Raw genomic sequence first — 21,109 nt, forward strand, 5'->3', positions numbered from 1 at the left:
GTGTGTGTGTATAGTGTGTGTGTGTATAGTGTGTGTGTGTATAGTGTGTGTGTATATATAAGTGTGTGTGTGTATAGTGTGTGTGTGTGTATAGTGTGTGTGTGTGTGTGTATAGTGTGTGTGTGTATAGTGTGTGTGTGTATAGTGTGTGTGTGTATATATAAGTGTGTGTGTGTATAGTGTGTGTGAGTGTATAGTGTGTGTGTATAGTGTGTGTGTGTGTATAGTGTGTGTGTGTGTATATGTATAAGTGTGTGTGTGTATATGTGAGTGTGTATGTGTGTGTGTGTGAGTAAGAGCTGGAGGGCCCCCATCCTTCCCCCTGTGCCCCCCCAGTCTCTCTGGGCAGTTTCCATGCTATTTGCTGGGTCTGCTCCTGGAATTCTGTCTCCCCCCAACTGAGCAGAAGAAATGATCCAGATGAGGCGGCAGTGGAAGGAAGGGATGGAGCTGGGGGGGGGGCAGGGGATGGAGCTGGGGGGGGGAGCTGGGGGGGGGGAGGGCACAGGCTGCTGCTGCTGAGAGAGAGAGAGGATTGGGGGGAGGGAGGCTGGGGGGGGAGTCAGGTTTCAGAGCAGCCTCTCAGTCCCTCAGTGCTGCCTGTCTCTCACATCCACAGCTGTCTGAATCCATTGTCCCAGCCAGCGAGACAGCCAGGGAGAGAGAAAGAGACTGCTGGGGCACGCACAGACACTCCTAGAGCTCTGCATCCAAGGGGCGCATTGGAATCTCTCCAAGAGACAGCTCACAGCCCCCCGCTCCCCACCCCCAGGCACATCTGGAGGAGAGAGACACCTACACAGAGACAGACCTGCCGAGAAGAGACTGCAGTGATGGGCACAAAGGAAAACAGAGAATGAGACTGTTCTACATGGCTTCAGAGACTGCCTTGCTGAAAGAGACCTCTGAGAGAGCCTTGGCCGGGCCTGGGAGACATCCGTGAAGCTGAACGGAGAGAGGGATAAACTGGCACGGGTACAACAAGCGGAGAGACAGACCGTTAGGAGAGGGTGGACGTGGGGTCTCCTGGGATGGAAACGGAGACATCTGGTTATAGGGGGAGACTGCAAGAGACAGAGCGAAGGAACAGGACTCTAACACCGAGCTGACACTCTAAAGGTGAGACTAATTACATGGCACCCACCAACCCACAGAGCTGACACTCTAAAGGTGAGACTAATTACATGGCACTCACCAACCCACAGAGCTGACACTCTAAAGGTGAGACTAATTACATGGCACCCACCAACCCACAGAGCTGACACTCTAAAGGTGAGACTAATTACATGGCACCCACCAACCCATAGAGCTGACTCTCTAAAGGTGAGACTAATTACATGGCACCCACCAACCCATAGAGCTGACACTCTAAAGGTGAGACTAATTACATGGCACCCACCAGCCCATAGAGCTGACACTCTAAAGGTGAGACTAATTACATGGCACTCACCAGCCCACAGAGCTGACACTCTAAAGGTGAGACTAATTACATGGCACTCACCAGCCCACAGAGCTGACACTCTAAAGGTGAGACTAATTACATGGCACTCACCAGCCCACAGAGCTGACACTCTAAAGGTGAGACTAATTACATGGCACTCACCAGCCCACAGAGCTGACACTCTAAAGGTGAGACTAATTACATGGCACCCACCAGCCCACAGAGCTGACACTCTAAAGGTGAGACTAATTACATGGCACTCACCAGCCCACAGAGCTGACACTCTAAAGGTGAGACTAATTACATGGCACTCACCAGCCCACAGAGCTGACACTCTAAAGGTGAGACTAATTACATGGCACTCACCAGCCCACAGAGCTGACACTCTAAAGGTGAGACTAATTACATGGCACTCACCAGCCCACAGAGCTGACACTCTAAAGGTGAGACTAATTACATGGCACCCACCAACCCACAGAGCTGACACTCTAAAGGTGAGACTAATTACATGGCACCCACCAACCCACAGAGCTGACACTCTAAAGGTGAGACTAATTACATGGCAATCACCAGCCCACAGAGCTGACACTCTAAAGGTGAGACTAATTACATGGCACCCACCAACCCACAGAGCTGACACTCTAAAGGTGAGACTAATTACATGGCACCCACCAACCCACAGAGCTGACACTCTAAAGGTGAGACTAATTACATGGCAATCACCAGCCCACAGAGCTGACACTCTAAAGGTGAGACTAATTACATGGCACTCACCAACCCACAGAGCTGACACTCTAAAGGTGAGACTAATTACATGGCACTCACCAGCCCACAGAGCTGACACTCTAAAGGTGAGACTAATTACATGGCACTCACCAGCCCACAGAGCTGACACTCTAAAGGTGAGACTAATTACATGGCACCCACCAACCCATAGAGCTGACACTCTAAAGGTGAGACTAATTACATGGCACCCACCAACCCATAGAGCTGACACTCTAAAGGTGAGACTAATTACATGGCACCCACCAACCCACAGAGCTGACACTCTAAAGGTGAGACTAATTACATGGCACCCACCAACCCATAGAGCTGACACTCTAAAGGTGAGACTAATTACATGGCACCCACCAGCCCATAGAGCTGACACTCTAAAGGTGAGACTAATTACATGGCACCCACCAACCCATAGAGCTGACTCTCTAAAGGTGAGACTAATTACATGGCACCCACCAACCCATAGAGCTGACACTCTAAAGGTGAGACTAATTACATGGCACCCACCAGCCCATAGAGCTGACACTCTAAAGGTGAGACTAATTACATGGCACTCACCAGCCCACAGAGCTGACACTCTAAAGGTGAGACTAATTACATGGCAATCACCAGCCCACAGAGCTGACACTCTAAAGGTGAGACTAATTACATGGCACCCACCAACCCACAGAGCTGACACTCTAAAGGTGAGACTAATTACATGGCACTCACCAGCCCACAGAGCTGACACTCTAAAGGTGAGACTAATTACATGGCACCAACCAGCCCATAGAGCTGACACTCTAAAGGTGAGACTAATTACATGGCACCCAGCAGCCCATAGAGCTGACACTCTAAAGGTGAGACTAATTACATGGCACCCACCAGCCCACAGAGCTGACACTCTAAAGGTGAGACTAATTACATGGCACCCACCAACCCATAGAGCTGACACTCTAAAGGTGAGACTAATTACATGGCACCCACCAACCCACAGAGCTGACACTCTAAAGGTGAGACTAAGTCCATGGCACCCACCAACCCACAGAGCTGACACTCTAAAGGTGAAACCAATGCTTTACCATATATGGAGGTTTTCTGGCCTATGTCACTAAAATACATGTCATGTATTTCTCCACTGTTTTTCATTCCAATCCCACAGAGCTGACACTCTAACACAGGGAAATATCATTGGGTTACATCCAATCTTTCCCCTGTCCCACAGAGCTGACACTCTAACACAGGGAAATATCATTGGGTTACATCCAATCTTTCCCCTGTCCCACAGAGCTGACACTCTAACACAGGGAAATATCATTGGGTTACATTCAATCTTTCCCCTGTCCCACAGAGCTGACACTCTAACACAGGGAAATATCATTGGGTTACATCCAATCTTTCCCCTGTCCCACAGAGCTGACACTCTAACACAGGGAAATATCATTGGGTTACATTCAATCTTTCCCCTGTCCCACAGAGCTGACACTCTAACACAGGGAAATATCATTGGGTTACATCCAATCTTTCCCCTGTCCCACAGAGCTGACACTCTAACACAGGGAAATATCATTGGGTTACATCCAATCTTTCCCCTGCCCCACAGAGCTGACACTCTAACACAGGGAAATATCATGGGTTACATTCAATCTTTCCCCTGTCCCACAGAGCTGACACTCTAACACAGGGAAATATCATTGGGTTACATTCAATCTTTCCCCTGTCCCACAGAGCTGACACTCTAACACAGGGAAATATCATTGGGTTACATCCAATCTTTCCCCTGTCCCACAGAGCTGACACTCTAACACAGGGAAATATCATTGGGTTACATCCAATCTTTCCCCTGCCCCACAGAGCTGACAGTCTAACACAGGGAAATATCATTGGGTTACATCCAATCTTTCCCCTGTCCCACAGAGCTGACACTCTAACACAGGGAAATATCATTGGGTTACATTCAATCTTTCCCCTGTCCCACAGAGCTGACACTCTAACACAGGGAAATATCATTGGGTTACATCCAATCTTTCCCCTGCCCCACAGAGCTGACAGTCTAACACAGGGAAATATCATTGGGTTACATCCAATCTTTCCCCTGTCCCACAGAGCTGACACTCTAATATGGGGAAATATCATTGGGTTACATCCAATCTTTCCCCTGCCCCACAGAGCTGACACTCTAATCCTTGGACTAATTGCAGGGTTACATTGATGTTTCTGTTCACAGAGACTCACAGTTAATTCTTAGAAACTTTCCATTAACACAGCAGATGCTTAAAAATAATTTCTTCTGAAACTGATTGAATTGTCAGCTCATTTGCCAAGTTTTATTTTATTTTTCCCATCATTCTCTTTATGTTCCCTTTTCTGGGTGTTTTTGTTTAACCCATGCCCTTCCCATTTGCTATAGGGAATGGGGGCAAGTAGCCCTGTGGGAGTGGGTATCTATAGGGAATGGGGGCGAGTAGCCCTGTGGGAGTGGGTATCTATAGGGAATGGGGGCGAGTAGCCCTGTGGGAGTGGGTATCTATAGGGAATGGGGGCGAGTAGCCCTGTGGGAGTGGGTATCTATAGGGAATGGGGGCGAGTAGCCCTGTGGGAGTGGGTATCTATAGGGAATGGGGGCGAGTAGCCCTGTGGGAGTGGGTATCTATAGGGAATGGGGGCGAGTAGCCCTGTGGGAGTGGGTATCTATAGGGAAATGGGGCGAGTAGCCCTGTGGAGTGGGTATCTATAGGGAATGGGGGCGAGTAGCCCTGTGGGAGTGGGTATCTATAGGGAATGGGGGCGAGTAGCCCTGTGGGAGTGGGTATCTATAGGGAATGGGGGCGAGTAGCCCTGTGGGAGTGGGTATCTATAGGGAATGGGGCGAGTAGCCCTGTGGGGGGGGGAGTGGGGGTATCTATAGGGAATGGGGGCGAGTAGCCCTGTGGGAGTGGGTATCTATAGGGAATGGGGGCGAGTAGCCCTGTGGGAGTGGGTATCTATAGGGAATGGGGGCGAGTAGCCCTGTGGGAGTGGGTATCTATAGGGAATGGGGGCGAGTAGCCCTGTGGGAGTGGGTATCTATAGGGAATGGGGGCGAGTAGCCCTGTGGGAGTGGGTATCTATAGGGAATGGGGGCGAGTAGCCCTGGGAGTGGGTATCTATAGGGAATGGGGCGAGTAGCCCTGTGGGAGTGGGTATCTATAGGGAATGGGGGCGAGTAGCCCTGTGGGAGTGGGTATCTATAGGGAATGGGGGCGAGTAGCCCTGTGGGAGTGGGTATCTATAGGGAATGGGGCGAGTAGCCCTGGGGTGGGTTATAGGATGGGGGGAGTAGCCTGTGGAGTGGTATCTATAGGGAATGGGGGCGAGTAGCCCTGTGGGAGTGGTTATCTATAGGGAATGGGGGCGAGTAGCCCTGTGGGAGTGGGTATCTATAGGGAATGGGGGGAGTAGCCCTGTGGGAGTGGGTATCTATAGGGAATGGGGGCGAGTAGCCCTGTGGGAGTGTGAGTACCCCCTGTGTGAGTGTGAGTGCCCCCTGCGTGAGTGTGAGTACCCCCTGCGTGAGTGTGAGTACCCCCTGCGTGAGTGTGAGTGCCCCCTGCGTGAGTGTGAGTACCCCCTGCGTGAGTGTGAGTACCCCCTGCGTGAGTGTGAGTGCCCTCTGCGTGAGTGTGAGTACCCCCTGCGTGAGTGTGAGTACCCCCTGCGTGAGTGTGAGTGCCCCCTGCGTGAGTGTGAGTACCCCCTGCGTGAGTGTGAGTGCCCCCTGCGTGAGTGTGAGTGCCCCCTGTGTGAGTGTGAGTACCCCCTGCGTGAGTGTGAGTGCCCCCTGCGTGAGTGTGAGTGCCCCCTGCGTGAGTGTGAGTGCCCCCTGCGTGAGTGTGAGTGCCCCCTGCGTGAGTGTGAGTGCCCCCTGCGTGAGTGTCAGTGCCCCCTGCGTGAGTGTGAGTACCCCCTGCGTGAGTGTCAGTGCCCCCTGCGTGAGTGTCAGTGCCCCCTGCGTGAGTGTCAGTGCCTATGGGGGTGGGTATGATAGATGAGGGTTACTATACAGAGGGCAGGAGGGGGCAGTTCAGGGGGCAGGATTAGGTTGCTGTTTGCCCCGTGACTGGGTGCAGGGGGGGATTACTGAGAATAAAGGCAGTTTTTGTCTCCCACAGAACAACCTTCCTATAATCCCAATAATATTAATCCCACTCACTGACTGAGCAACTGCCCCCCCCCCAGCATGGTAATGGTATCTTCCAGGCCTCCGAGCCGCACCTACAGCTAAGTGCCCCTATCTGGGGTAAAGAGCATTTTAGAGGCCCTGGTGTACTTGAGAAATACCTTGGGCCCCTAATTTCATAGATACCCAGGGGTTCTGCCCTTTAGTTCTGTGTAGGTAAGTGAGTCTGTGGGGCTGATACCCAGGGGTTCTGCCCTTTAGTTCTGTGTAGGTAAGTGAGTCTGTGGGGCTGATACCCAGGGGTTCTGCCCTTTAGTTCTGTGTAGGTAAGTGAGTCTGTGGGGCTGATACCCAGGGGTTCTGCCCTTTAGTTCTGTGTAGGTAAGTGAGTCTGTGAGGGAGGCCGGAGAGTTGGGATAGGGAGGCCGGAGAGTTCGGATAGGGAGGCCGGAGAGTTGGGATAGGGAGGCTGGAGAGTTCAGAAAGGGAGGCCGGAGAGTTCGGATATTGAGGCCAGAGAGTTCGGATAGGGAGGCCGGAGAGTTCAGAAAGGGAGGCCGGAGAGTTCAGAAAGGGAGGCCGGAGAGTTCGGATATTGAGGCCGGAGAGTTCGGATAGGGAGGCCGGAGAGTTCGGATAGGGAGGCCGGAGAGTTCGGATAGGGAGGCCGGAGAGTTCGGATAGTGAGGCCGCAAAGTTCGGATAGGGAGGCCGGAGAGTTCGGATAGGGAGGCTTACTTCTCACTTCTCTTATGTTTTCAGCTATAAATGTTGATTTTGTTTTTGTTGAGGTTTTAACCACATTTTCCATCCGTCACCCAGGTGCCCTCTGAATGCTCTTGGAGATCTGTCACCTCCAGTCAGCTCTGCAGAAACCATGCCGGCCTTCACCTTCTGCCTCCTGCTGCTCCTGGCATGTTCACCCTCCTGGGCCTCTCTGGGCACCCTGGAGTTACACATTGATGAGGAGCAGCCTGCTGGCACCATCATCGGGGACATTAGTGCCGGCCTCCCTCCTGGTTCTACTGGATACATGTTCTTCATCTCTGCACAGGAGGGCAGTGGGGTCAGCACGGATCTGGACATCGATGAAAACACCGGCATCATCAAGACAGCGAAGGTCCTAGACCGGGAGAAGCGCAACCACTATAGTTTCATTGCAGTCACCCCAGAAGGTACCACGGTGGAGGTGGACATTCATGTGGATGATATTAATGACCATTCCCCCACGTTTTCAAAAGGGCGAACCGAGCTGAGTATCCCAGAACACACCCCGTTGGGAACTCGGTACCCAGTGGATCCAGCAATGGACTCGGACAGCGGAGTATTAAGCACTCAGGGTTACTTGATCAGGAGTGGAGATCCTCTGCAGAAGTTTCGCTTAGAAACCCGTAGAGTGTCCAATGGGGTCCTGGAGGTTGAGCTGGTTGTGAGCTCAGATATCGATCGTGAGAACCAGTCAAGCTACTCGCTTGTTTTAGAGGCTTATGATGGAGGCTCGCCTACTCGCAGCTCCCAGATGCGGTTGGACATAGTCATTCTAGACATCAATGACCACGCACCGGTGTTCAACCAGAGTCGCTATCAGGCACTCATCTCAGAAAGCCTTCTGCCGGGGGCAAGCGTCTTGCAAGTCTATGCTACGGATGCTGACCAAGGCCCCAATGGAGATGTTCGTTATGAGATCAATCGCAGACAGAGTGACCCGGAGGGCTACTTCACTATAAATGCTCAGTCAGGCCTGATCCAGATCAACAAGCCACTGGACTACGAGACCAGGAAGGTTCATGAACTGGTTGTACAAGCCAAGGATGGAGCAGAACAACCAGAGGTTGGCACAGCCTTTGTGTCCATTCAGGTACGGGACTCCAATGACAATCAACCCAGTATGACCATTATTTTTCTGAGTGAGGATGGGGCTCCCAGAGTGTCTGAGGGAGCTAACCCGGGGCAATATGTGGCTCGTATCTCTGTCTCGGACCCTGACTATGGAGAACACCCAGATGTAGATGTATCTCTGGAAGGAGGAGAAGGCAAGTTTGCCCTGACCACCAAAGACAGCATCATCTATCTCATCTGCGTCGACAAACTGCTCGACCGGGAAGAGCGGGACTCCTACCGCCTGAGAGTTCTTGCAACTGATGCGGGAACACCCCCTCTAAGGGCGGAGTCTTCCTTTGTTTTGGAAGTGACTGATGTCAATGATAACCCACCAGTATTTGACCGGCAGGAATACAGCCACACCGTTCCAGAAGCTGTGCACCCCGGCAGCTTCCTCCTCCAAGTAACGGCCCGAGACAGGGACCAGGGGGTAAATGGAGAGGTAAGGTACAGTCTCTTGCCCACCCCATGGTTCAATATCAACCCAGACACCGGGGTCATCACAACTGCAGCTCCTCTGGACTATGAACAGGAACCCCATCCCAAAATTACTGTGGTGGCATCAGATCAGGGTCAGCCGTCGCTAAGCTCCACAGCCCTTGTGAGGATCCATCTCCTCGATGTCAATGATAACGAGCCAATCTTCTCCAGCCCAGTTTATAATGCCACCCTGAGCGAGGGCACGGCACGGGGCAGCTGCTTCCTGCAGGTGAGCGTCACTTGGGGCTGTTTCCTATTGTTTAGCAAGAGTGTTACTAGGTGGAGCCCTATTAAATTATGGACCGGATTCCTATATTAAGCAGGGGTATGGCAAGGTGGAGCTGATCCCTATATTAAGCAGGGGTATGGCAAGGTGGAGCTGATTCCTATATTAAGCAGGGGTATGGCAAGGTGGAGCTGATTCCTATATTAAGCAGGGGTATGGGAAGGTGGAGCTGTTTCCTATATTAAGCAGGGGTATGGCAAGGTGGAGCTGATTCCTATATTAAGCAGGGGTATGGCAAGGTGGAGCTGATTCCTATATTAAGCAGGGGTATGGCAAGGTGGAGCTGATTCCTATATTAGGCAGGGGTATTGCAAGGTGGAGCTGATTCCTATATTAAGCAGGGGTATGGCAAGATGGAGCTGATTCCTATATTAAGCAGGGGTATTGCAAGGTGGAGCTGTTTCCTATATTAAGCAGGGGTATGGGAAGGTGGAGCTGATTCCTATATTAAGCAGGGGTATTGCAAGGTGGAGCTGATTCCTATATTAAGCAGGGGTATTGCAAGGTGGAGCTGATTCCTATATTAAGCAGGGGTATGGGAAGGTGGAGCTGATTCCTATATTAAGCAGGGGTATGGCAAGGTGGAGCAGATTCCTATATTAAGCAGGGGTATTGCAAGGTGGAGCTGATTCCTATATTAAGCAGGGGTATTGCAAGGTGGAGCTGATTCCTATATTAAGCAGGGGTATGGCAAGGTGGAGCAGATTCCTATATTAAGCAGGGGTATGACAAGGTGGAGCTGATTCCTATATTAAGCTGGGGTATGGCAAGGTGGAGCTGATTCCTATATTAAGCAGGGGTATGGCAAGGTGGAGCTGATTCCTATATTAAGCAGGGGTATGGCAAGGTGGAGCTGATTCCTATATTAAGCAGGGGTATGGCAAGGTGGAGCTGATTCCTATATTAAGCAGGGGTATGGGAAGGTGGAGCTGATTCCTATATTAAGCAGGGGTATGGCAAGGTGGAGCTGATTCCTATATTAAGCAGGGGTATGGCAAGGTGGAGCTGATTCCTATATTAAGCAGGGGTATGGGAAGGTGGAGCTGATTCCTATATTAAGCAGGGGTATGGCAAGGTGGAGCTGATTCCTATATTAAGCAGGGGTATGGCAAGGTGGAGCTGATTCCTATATTAAGCAGGGGTATGGCAAGGTGGAGCTGTTTCCTATATTAAGCAGGGGTATGGCAAGGTGGAGCTGATTCCTATATTAAGCAGGGGTATGGCAAGGTGGAGCTGATTCCTATATTAAGCAGGGGTATAGGAAGATGGAGCTGGTTCCTATATTAAGCAGGGGTATGGCAAGGTGGAGCTGTTTCCTATATTAAGCAGGGGTATGGCAAGGTGGAGCTGTTTCCTATATTAAGCAGGGGTATGGCAAGGTGGAGCTGTTTCCTATATTAAGCAGGGGTATGGGAAGGTGGAGCTGGTTCCTATATTAAGCAGGGGTATGGCAAGGTGGAGCTGATTCCTATATTAAGCAGGGGTATGGCAAGGTGGAGCTGATTCCTATATTAAGCAGGGGTATGGGAAGGTGGAGCTGGTTCCTATATTAAGCAGGGGTATGGCAAGGTGGAGCTGATTCCTATATTAAGCAGGGGTATGGGAAGGTGGAGCTGGTTCCTATATTAAGCAGGGGTATGGCAAGGTGGAGCTGATTCCTATATTAAGCAGGGGTATGGGAAGGTGGAGCTGATTCCTATATTAAGCAGGGGTATGGGAAGGTGGAGCTGATTCCTATATTAAGCAGGGGTATTGCAAGGTGGAGCAGATTCCTATATTAAGCAGGGGTATGGCAAGGTGGAGCTGATTCCTATATTAAGCAGGGGTATGGCAAGGTGGAGCTGATTCCTATATTAAGCAGGGGTATGGCAAGGTGGAGCTGATTCCTATATTAAGCAGGGGTATGGGAAGGTGGAGCTGATTCCTATATTAAGCAGGGGTATGGGAAGGTGGAGCTGATTCCTATATTAAGCAGGGGTATTGCAAGGTGGAGCTGATTCCTATATTAAGCAGGGGTATTGCAAGGTGGAGCTGATTCCTATATTAAGCAGGGGTATTGCAAGGTGGAGCTGATTCCTATATTAAGCAGGGGTATGGGAAGGTGGAGCTGATTCCTATATTAAGCAGGGGTATTGCAAGGTGGAGCTGATTCCTATATTAAGCAGGGGTATGGCAAGGTGGAGCTGATTCCTATATTAAGCAGGGGTATGGGAAGGTGGAGCTGATTCCTATATTAAGCAGGGGTATGGCAAGGTGGAGCTGATTCCTATATTAAGCAGGGGTATGGCAAGGTGGAGCTGGTTCCTATATTAAGCAGGGGTATGGCAAGGTGGAGCTGATTCCTATATTAAGCAGGGGTATGGGAAGGTGGAGCTGATTCCTATATTAAGCAGGGGTATGGGAAGGTGGAGCTGATTCCTATATTAAGCAGGGGTATTGCAAGGTGGAGCAGATTCCTATATTAAGCAGGGGTATGGCAAGGTGGAGCTGATTCCTATATTAAGCAGGGGTATGGCAAGGTGGAGCTGATTCCTATATTAAGCAGGGGTATGGGAAGGTGGAGCTGGTTCCTATATTAAGCAGGGGTATGGCAAGGTGGAGCTGATTCCTATATTAAGCAGGGGTATGGGAAGGTGGAGCTGGTTCCTATATTAAGCAGGGGTATGGCAAGGTGGAGCTGATTCCTATATTAAGCAGGGGTATGGGAAGGTGGAGCTGATTCCTATATTAAGCAGGGGTATGGGAAGGTGGAGCTGATTCCTATATTAAGCAGGGGTATTGCAAGGTGGAGCAGATTCCTATATTAAGCAGGGGTATGGCAAGGTGGAGCTGATTCCTATATTAAGCAGGGGTATGGCAAGGTGGAGCTGATTCCTATATTAAGCAGGGGTATGGCAAGGTGGAGCTGATTCCTATATTAAGCAGGGGTATGGGAAGGTGGAGCTGATTCCTATATTAAGCAGGGGTATGGGAAGGTGGAGCTGATTCCTATATTAAGCAGGGGTATTGCAAGGTGGAGCTGATTCCTATATTAAGCAGGGGTATTGCAAGGTGGAGCTGATTCCTATATTAAGCAGGGGTATTGCAAGGTGGAGCTGATTCCTATATTAAGCAGGGGTATGGGAAGGTGGAGCTGATTCCTATATTTAGCAGGGGTATTGCAAGGTGGAGCTGATTCCTATATTAAGCAGGGGTATGGCAAGGTGGAGCTGATTCCTATATTAAGCAGGGGTATGGGAAGGTGGAGCTGATTCCTATATTAAGCAGGGGTATGGCAAGGTGGAGCTGATTCCTATATTAAGCAGGGGTATGGCAAGGTGGAGCTGGTTCCTATATTAAGCAGGGGTATGGCAAGGTGGAGCTGATTCCTATATTAAGCAGGGGTATGGCAAGGTGGAGCAGATTCCTATATTAAGCAGGGGTATGGGAAGGTGGAGATGATTCCTATATTAAGCGGGGGTGTGGCACAGTGGAGCTGGCCCATATATTAAGCAGGGGTGTGGCACAGTGGAGCTGGCCCATAAATTAAGCAGGGGTGTGGCATGGTGGAGCTGGCCCATATATTAAGCAGGGGTATGGCATGGTGGAGCTGGCCCATATATTAAGCAGGGGTATGGCATGGTGGAGCTTGCCCATATATTTAGCAGTGGTGTGGCACAGTGGAGCTGGCCCATATATTAAGCAGGGGTGTGGCACAGTGGAGCTGGTCCAAAAATTAAGCAGGGGTGTGGCACAGTGGAGCTGGCCCATATATTAAGCAGGGGTGTGGCATGGTGGAGCTGGCCCATATATTAAACAGGGGTGTGGCTCAGTGGAGCTGGCCCATATATTAAGCAGGGGTGTGGCATGGTGGAGCTGGCCCATATATTAAGCAGGGGTATGGCACAGTAGAGCTTGCTCATATATTAAGCAGGGGTGTGGCACAGTGGAGCTGGCTCATATATTAAGCAGGGGTATGGCACGGTTGAGCTGGCTCATATATTAAGCAGGGGTGTGGCAAGGTGGAGCTGGCCCATATATTAAGCAGGGGTATGGCAGAGTGGAGCTGGCCCATATATTAAGCAGGGGTGTGGCAAGGTGGAGCTGGCCCATATATTAAGCAGGGGTGTGGCAAGGTGGAGCTGGCCCATATATTAAGCAGGGGTATGGCATGGTGGAGCTGGCCCATATATTAAGCAGGGGTATGGCACAGTGGAGCTGGTCCATAAATTAAGCAGGGGTGTGGCACAGTGGAGCTGGCCCATATATTAAGCAGGGGTGTGGCATGGTGGAGCTGGCCCATATATTAAACAGGGGTGTGGCTCAGTGGAGCTGGCTCATATATTAAGCAGGGGTGTGGCAAGGTGGAGCTGGCCCATATATTAAGCAGGGGTATGGCAGAGTGGAGCTGGCCCATATATTAAGCAGGGGTGTGGCAAGGTGGAGCTGGCCCATATATTAAGCAGGGGTGTGGCAAGGTGGAGCTGGCCCATATATTAAGCAGGGGTATGGCATGGTGGAGCTGGCCCATATATTAAGCAGGGGTATGGCACAGTGGAGCTGGTCCATAAATTAAGCAGGGGTGTGGCACAGTGGAGCTGGCCCATATATTAAGCAGGGGTGTGGCATGGTGGAGCTGGCCCATATATTAAACAGGGGTGTGGCTCAGTGGAGCTGGCCCATATATTAAGCAGGGGTGTGGCATGGTGGAGCTGGCCCATATATTAAGCAGGGGTATGGCATGGTGGAGCTGCCCAAAAGAGCTTACAATCTACAAGGATATTAAACAGGGGTTTGGCTCAGTGGAGCTGGCCCATATATTAAGCAGGGGTGTGGCACAGTGGAGCTGGCCCATAAATTAAGCAGGGGTGTGGCATGGTGGAGCTGGCCCATATATTAAGCAGGGGTGTGGCTCAGTGGAGCTGGCCCATATATTAAGCAGGGGTATGGCACGGTGGAGCTGGCCCATATATTAAACAGGGGTATGGCACAGTGGAGCTGGCCCATATATTAAGCAGGGGTATGGCAAGGTGGAGCTGGCCCATATATTAAGCAGGGGTATGGCACGGTTGAGCTGGCTCATAAATTAAGCAGGGGTGTGGCACAGTGGAGCTGGCCCATATATAAAGCAGGGATATGGCATGGTGGAGCTGGCCCATATATTAAGCAGGGGTGTGGCATGGTGGAGCTGGCCCATATATTAAACAGGGGTGTGGCTCAGTGGAGCTGGCCCATATATTAAGCAGGGGTGTGGCATGGTGGAGCTGGCCCATATATTAAGCAGGGGTGCGGCACGGTGGAGCTGGCTCATATATTAAGCAGGGGTATGGCACGGTGGAGCTGGCTCATATATTAAGCAGGGGTGTGGCAAGGTGGAGCTGGCCCATATTTTAAGCAGGGGTGTGGCACAGTGGAGCTGGCCCATATATTAAGCAGGGGTGTGGCATGGTGGAGCTGGCCCATATATTAAGCAGGGGTGTGGCAAGGTGGAGCTTGCCCATATATTAAGCAGGGGTATGGCATGGTGGAGCTGGCCCATATATTAAGCAGGGGTATGGCATGGTGGAGCTGGCCCATATATTAAGCAGGGGTGTGGCATGGTGGAGCTGGCCAATATATTAAGCAGGGGTGTGGCACAGTGGAGCTGGTCCATATATTAAGCAGGGGTGTGGCACAGTGGAGCTGGCCCATATATTAAGCAGGGGTGTGGCATGGTGGAGCTGGCCCATATCTTAAGCAGGGGTGTGGCATGGTGGAGCTGGCCAATATATTAAGCAGGGGTGTGGCACAGTGGAGCTGGCCCATATATTAAGCAGGGGTGTGGCACAGTGGAGCTGGCCCATATATTAAGCAGGGGTGTGGCACAGTGGAGCTGGCCCATATATTAAGCAGGGGTGTGGCAAGGTGGAGCTGGCCCATATATTAAGCAGGGGCGGGACAAGGTGGAGCTGTTTCTTGCTGCTTTAGGGTATTAGGGCAATTTTAGAGTGGAGCCCCTGTTGGCCGCTGGTGGGAGGAATATAAATGTGGTCCCTGCTGCTCAGAGGGGGCAGATGGGGCAATAGATGGTGGAGCTGCTGTTGCAGGGAGGGGTCGGTGCCCTGGCACACTCGCTGGGTTGCTGGGTGTAACTGGTATCTCACTTCCTGCCTGTGCAGTACTATGACCCGCCCTGCTGTGTGCCCCGCCCTGCTCTGTGCCCCGCCCTGCTCTGTGCCAGGAGGAAGTGGCACCCACTAAGCTGCTGTGTGCCCCGCCCTGCTCTGTGCCCCACCCTGTGCCCCGCCCTGCTCTGTGCCAGGAGGAAGTGGCACCCACTAAGCTGCTGTGTGCCCCGCCCTGCTGTGTGCCCCTCCCTGCTCTGTGCCCCACCCTGTGCCCCTCCCTGCTCTGTGCCCTGCCCTGTGCCCCTCCCTGCTGTGTGCCCCTCCCTGCTCTGTGCCCCACCCTGTGCCCCTCCCTGCTCTGTGCCCTGCCCTGTGCCCCTCCCTGCTCTTTGCCCCACCCTGTGCCCCTCCCTGCTCTGTGCCCTGCCCTGTGCCCCTCCCTGCTCTGTGCCCCACCCTGTGCCCCTCCCTGCTCTGTGCCCTGCCCTGTGCCCCTCCCTGCTGTGTGCCCCGCCCTGCTGTGTGCCCCTCCCTGCTCTGTGCCCCACCCTGTGCCCCTCCCTGCTCTGTGCCCTGCCCTGTGCCCCTCCCTGCTGTGTGCCCCGCCTTGCTCTGTGCCCCGCCCTGTGCCCCGCCTTGCTCTGTGCCCCTCCCTGCTGTGTGCCCCTCCCTGCTCTGTGCCCCACCCTGTGCCCCTCCCTGCTCTGTGCCCTGCCCTGTGCCCCTCCCTGCTGTGTGCCCCGCCTTGCTCTGTGCCCCGCCCTGTGCCCCGCCTTGCTCTGTGCCCCTCCCTGCTGTGTGCCCCGCCCTGCTCTGTGCCAGGAGGAAGTGGCACCCACTAAGCTGCTCTGTGGCACAATGAACATTCCATGGAGTTAACTCATTCAGTGCCTCTCCTGTCCCAGGGTCATGGTAGCGATTGCCCCAGCTGTAAGGGAGCCTTTGCCCCTAGGGCTGATTGCCCCCCCCCCCCCGACATTTGTCACTGAGCGCCTGTTACCCCTGGGGGCACTTGGTTTTGGGGTGAAAATGCAAATGAGCCAGTGACGAGTGGTTTCTATTCGCCCGTCTCTGGTCTGATGTCATATTAACCCTTTCACTACTAGTCTGTAACTTTTGCATGCATATACTGTATTAACCCATTCCTTACTGACCCCCAACCTCTCTGGCCCGATGTCATATTAACCCTTTCACTACTAGTCTGTAACGTTTGCATGCATATACTGTATTAACCCATTCCTTACTGACCCCCAACCTCTCTGGCCCAATTTCATATTAACCCTTTCACTACTAGTCTGTAACTTTTGCATGCATATACTGTATTAACCCATTCCTTACTGACCCCCAACCTCTCTGGCCCGATTTCATATTAACCCTTTTACTACTAGTCTGTAACTTTTGCATGCATATACTGTATTAACCCATCTGTATCAAGGAAGGGGTTAATAACTGCTGGACAGGTCTGTATCAAGGAAGGGGTTAATAACTGCTGGACAGGTCTGTATCAAGGAAGGGGTTAATAACTGCTGGACAGGTCTGTATCAGGGGAGGGGTTAATAACTGCTGGACAGGTCTGTATCAGGGGAGGGGTTAATAACTGCTGGACAGGTCTGTATCAGGGGAGGGGTTAATAACTGCTGGACAGGTCTGTATCAGGGGAGGGGTTAATAACTGCTGGACAGGTCTGTATGAGACTTTATTGTGCCTCTCACTCAGGTGTCGGCGCTGGATAGCGACAGCGGCAGTTTGGGGTCGGTCTCTTACTCACTGAGCCCCACGTCCCCCCAACAGTTCCGCATTCACCCAGAAAGTGGCAACATCTGTACCACCGAGGCGCTGGACCGGGACGATGGGGAGCGAACTTTCCTTCTGCACGTCACCGCTACTGACGGGGTAAGGGGGTGCTGTATACATGTGGGGGTGCAGGGGATAGGGAGCTGTATACATGTGGGGGTGCAGGGGATAGGGTGCTGTATACATGTGGGGGTGCAGGGGATAGGGAGCTGTATACATGTGGGGGTGCAGGGGATAGGGAGCTGTATACATGTGGGGGTGCAGGGGATAGGGTGCTGTATACATGTGGGGGTGCAGGGGATAGGGAGCTGTATACATGTGGGGGTGCAGGGGATAGGGAGCTGTATACATGTGGGGGTGCAGGGGATAGGGTGCTGTATACATGTGGGGGTGCAGAGGATAGGGAGCTGTATACATGTGGGGGGTGCAGGGGATAGGGGAGCTGTATACATGTGGGGGTGCAGGGGGATAGGGAGCTGTATACATGTGGGGGTGCAGGGGATAGGGTGCTGTATACATGTGGGGTGCAGGGGATAGGGGCTGATACATGTGGGGGCAGGGATAGGGAGCTGTATACATGTGGGTTGCAGGGGATAGGGAGCTGTATACATGTGGGGGTGCAGAGGATAGGGTGCTGTAATACATGTGGGGGTGCAGGGGATAGGGTGCTGTATACATGTGGGGGTGCAGGGGATAGGGTGCTGTATACATGTGGGGGTGCCAGGGGATAGGGTGCTGTATACATGTGGGGGTGCAGAGGATAGGGTGCTGTATACATGTGGGGGTGCAGGGGATAGGGAGCTGTATACATGTGGGGGTGCAGGGGATAGGGTGCTGTATACATGTGGGGGTGCAGGGGATAGGGTGCTGTATACATGTGGGGGTGCAGAGGATAGGGTGCTGTATACATGTGGGGGTGCAGGGGATAGGGTGCTGTTACATGTGGGGGTGCAGGGGATAGGGTGCTGTATACATGTGGGGGTGCAGGGGATAGGGTGCTGTATACATGTGGGGGTGCAGGGGATAGGGTGCTGTATACATGTGGGGGTGCAGAGGATAGGGTGCTGTATACATGTGGGGGTGCAGAGGATAGGGTGCTGTATACATGTGGGGGTGCAGGGGATAGGGTGCTGTATACATGTGGGGGTGCAGAGGATAGGGTGCTGTATACATGTGGGGGTGCAGGGATAGGGAGCTGTATACATGTGGGGGTGCAGGGGATAGGGTGCTGTATACATGTGGGGGTGCAGGGGATAGGGTGCTGTATACATGTGGGGGTGCAGAGGATAGGGTGCTGTATACATGTGGGGGTGCAGGGGATAGGGAGCTGTATACATGTGGGGGTGCAGGGGATAGGGTGCTGTATACATGTGGGGGTGCAGGGGATAGGGAGCTGTATACATGTGGGGGTGCAGGGGATAGGGAGCTGTATACATGTGGGGGTGCAGGGGATAGGGTGCTGTATACATGTGGGGGTGCAGGGGATAGGGTGCTGTATACATGTGGGGGTGCAGGGGATAGGGAGCTGTATACATGTGGGTTGCAGGGATAGGGAGCTGTATACATGTGGGGTGCAGAGGATAGGGTGCTGTATACATGTGGGGGTGCAGGGGATAGGGTGCTGTATACATGTGGGGGTGCAGGGGATAGGGTGCTGTATACATGTGGGGTGCAGGGGATAGGGTGCTGTATACATGTGGGGGTGCAGGGGATAGGGTGCTGTATACATGTGGGGGTGCAGAGGATAGGGTGCTGTATACATGTGGGGGTGCAGGGGATAGGGAGCTGTATACATGTGGGGGTGCAGGGGATAGGGAGCTGTATACATGTGGGGGTGCAGGGGATAGGGAGCTGTATACATGTGGGGTGCAGGGGATAGGGAGCTGTATACATGTGGGGGTGCAGGGGATAGGGTGCTGTATACATGTGGGGGTGCAGGGGATAGGGTGCTGTATACATGTGGGGGTGCAGGGGATAGGGAGCTGTATACATGTGGGTTGCAGGGGATAGGGAGCTGTATACATGTGGGGGTGCAGGGGATAGGGAGCTGTATACATGTGGGGGTGCAGGGATAGGGAGCTGTATACATGTGGGGGTGCAGGGGATAGGGAGCTGTATACATGTGGGGGTGCAGGGGATAGGGAGCTGTATACATGTGGGGGTGCAGGGGATAGGGAGCTGTATACATGTGGGGGTGCAGGGGATAGGGAGCTGTACACATGTGGGGGTGCAGGGGATAGGGAGCTGTATACATGTGGGGGTGCAGGGGATAGGGAGCTGTATACATGTGGGGGTGCAGGGGATAGGGAGCTGTATACATGTGGGGGTGCAGGGGATAGGGTGCTCCCTACACTTACTCTTTGGCTGTCTCCTGCCACTTTAGGGGGGTCTCGCTGCTGCCTGTCTCGTGCACGTGACCCTGGAGGACATTAATGACAACCCCCCAGTTTTTTATCCTCTTGACTATGGTGGGAGCATCAGCGTCCTCAGCCCCCCGGGCACCCCAGTACTGAGCGTCTCAGCTCACGATAAGGACGAAGGCACCCACGGCACCCTCACCTACCTCATCGCCTCCGGCAACAGCCCCCCTCTGTTCCGCATCGACCCCGACTCAGGTAGGAACGGCAGAGAGGTAGAACTACCCCATACAGGGGTATAACCCAGAGAGACAGAGGGGTATAACCCCGAGAGACAGAGGGGTATAACCCTGAGAGACAGAGGGGTATAACCCCGAGAGACAGAGGGGTATAACCCTGAGAGACAGAGGGGTATAACCCTGAGAGACAGAGGGGTATAACCCGGAGAGACAGAGGGGTATAACCCGGAGAGCCAGGGGGGTATAACCCGGAGAGACAGAGGGGTATATAACCCGGAGAGACAGAGGGGTATAACCCCGAGAGACAGAGGGGTATATAACCCAGAGAGACAGAGGGGTATAACCCCGAGAGACAGAGGGGTATATAACCCAGAGAGACAGAGGGGTATAACCCCCAGAGACAGAGGGGTATAACCCTGGGAGACAGAGGGGTATATAACCCAGAGAGACAGAGGGGTATAACCCCGAGAGACAGAGGGGTATATAACCCAGAGAGACAGAGGGGTATAACCCTGAGAGACAGAGGGGTATATAACCCAGAGAGACAGAGGGGTATATAACCCAGAGAGACAGAGGGGTATATAACCCAGAGAGACAGAGGGGTATAACCCGGAGAGACAGAGGGGTATAACCCTGAGATACAGAGGGGTATATAACCCAGAGAGACAGAGGGGTATAACCCGGAGAGACAGAGTGGTATAACCCGGAGAGACAGAGGGGTATATAACCCGGAGAGACAGAGGGGTATAACCCGGAGAGACAGAGGGGTATATAACCCAGAGAGACAGAGGGGTATAACCCGGAGAGACAGAGGGGTATATAACCTGGAGAGACAGAGGGGTATAACCCTGAGAGACAGAGGGGTATATAACCCAGAGAGACAGAGGGGTATAACCCGGTGAGACAGAGGGGTATATAACCCAGAGAGACAGAGGGGTATAACCCGGTGAGACAGAGGGGTATATAACCCAGAGAGACAGAGGGGTATATAACCCAGAGGGACAGAGGGGTATAACCCGGAGAGACAGAGGGGTATATAACCCGGAGAGACAGAGGGGTATATAACCCAGAGAGACAGAGGGGTATATAACCCAGAGGGACAGAGGGGTATAACCCGGAGAGACAGAGGGGTATATAACCCGGAGAGACAGAGGGGTATAACCCGGAGAGACAGAGGGGTATAACCCTGAGAGACAGAGGGGTATATAACCCAGAGAGACAGAGGGGTATAACCCAGAGAGACAGAGGGGTATAACCCAGAGAGACAGAGGGGTATAACCAGGAGAGGCAGAGGGGTATATAACCCAGAGAGACAGAGGGGTATAACCCAGAGAGACAGGGGTATAACCAGGAGAGGCAGAGGGGTATATAACCCAGAGAGACAGAGGGGTATAACCCGGAGAGACAGAGGGGTATAACCTGGAGAGACAGAGGGGTATAACCCAGAGAGACAGAGGGGTATAACCAGGAGAGACAGAGGGGTATAACCCGGAGAGACAGAGGGGTATAACCCGGAGAGACAGAGGGGTATAACCAGGAGAGACAGAGGGGTATAACCCGGAGAGACAGAGGAGTATAACCCAGAGAGACAAAGGGGTATAACCCGGAGAGACAGAGGGGTATAACCCTG

The 21,109-nt window shown here is 52.7% G+C and overlaps 1 protein-coding gene across 1 annotated transcript in view; it reads left to right on the top strand.

Annotated features, from left to right (window-relative positions):
- The first annotated feature begins 565 nt into the window (after window positions 1-565).
- The window catches only part of dchs1 (dachsous cadherin-related 1), a 53,144-nt gene continuing 32,600 nt past the window's right edge, over window positions 566-21,109 (top strand). The window contains exons 1-4 of the mRNA XM_031897452.1: window positions 566-1,119; window positions 7,179-8,946; window positions 16,806-16,982; window positions 19,267-19,498. Coding sequence (XP_031753312.1) covers window positions 7,234-8,946; window positions 16,806-16,982; window positions 19,267-19,498 — 2,122 coding nt within the window. The 5' untranslated portion in view covers window positions 566-1,119; window positions 7,179-7,233. The remainder of the gene's footprint in view (window positions 1,120-7,178; window positions 8,947-16,805; window positions 16,983-19,266; window positions 19,499-21,109) is intronic.

This window comes from Xenopus tropicalis, chromosome 2 (genome assembly GCF_000004195.4).
Source record: "Xenopus tropicalis strain Nigerian chromosome 2, UCB_Xtro_10.0, whole genome shotgun sequence".
NCBI classification, from domain to species: Eukaryota; Metazoa; Chordata; class Amphibia; order Anura; family Pipidae; genus Xenopus; species Xenopus tropicalis.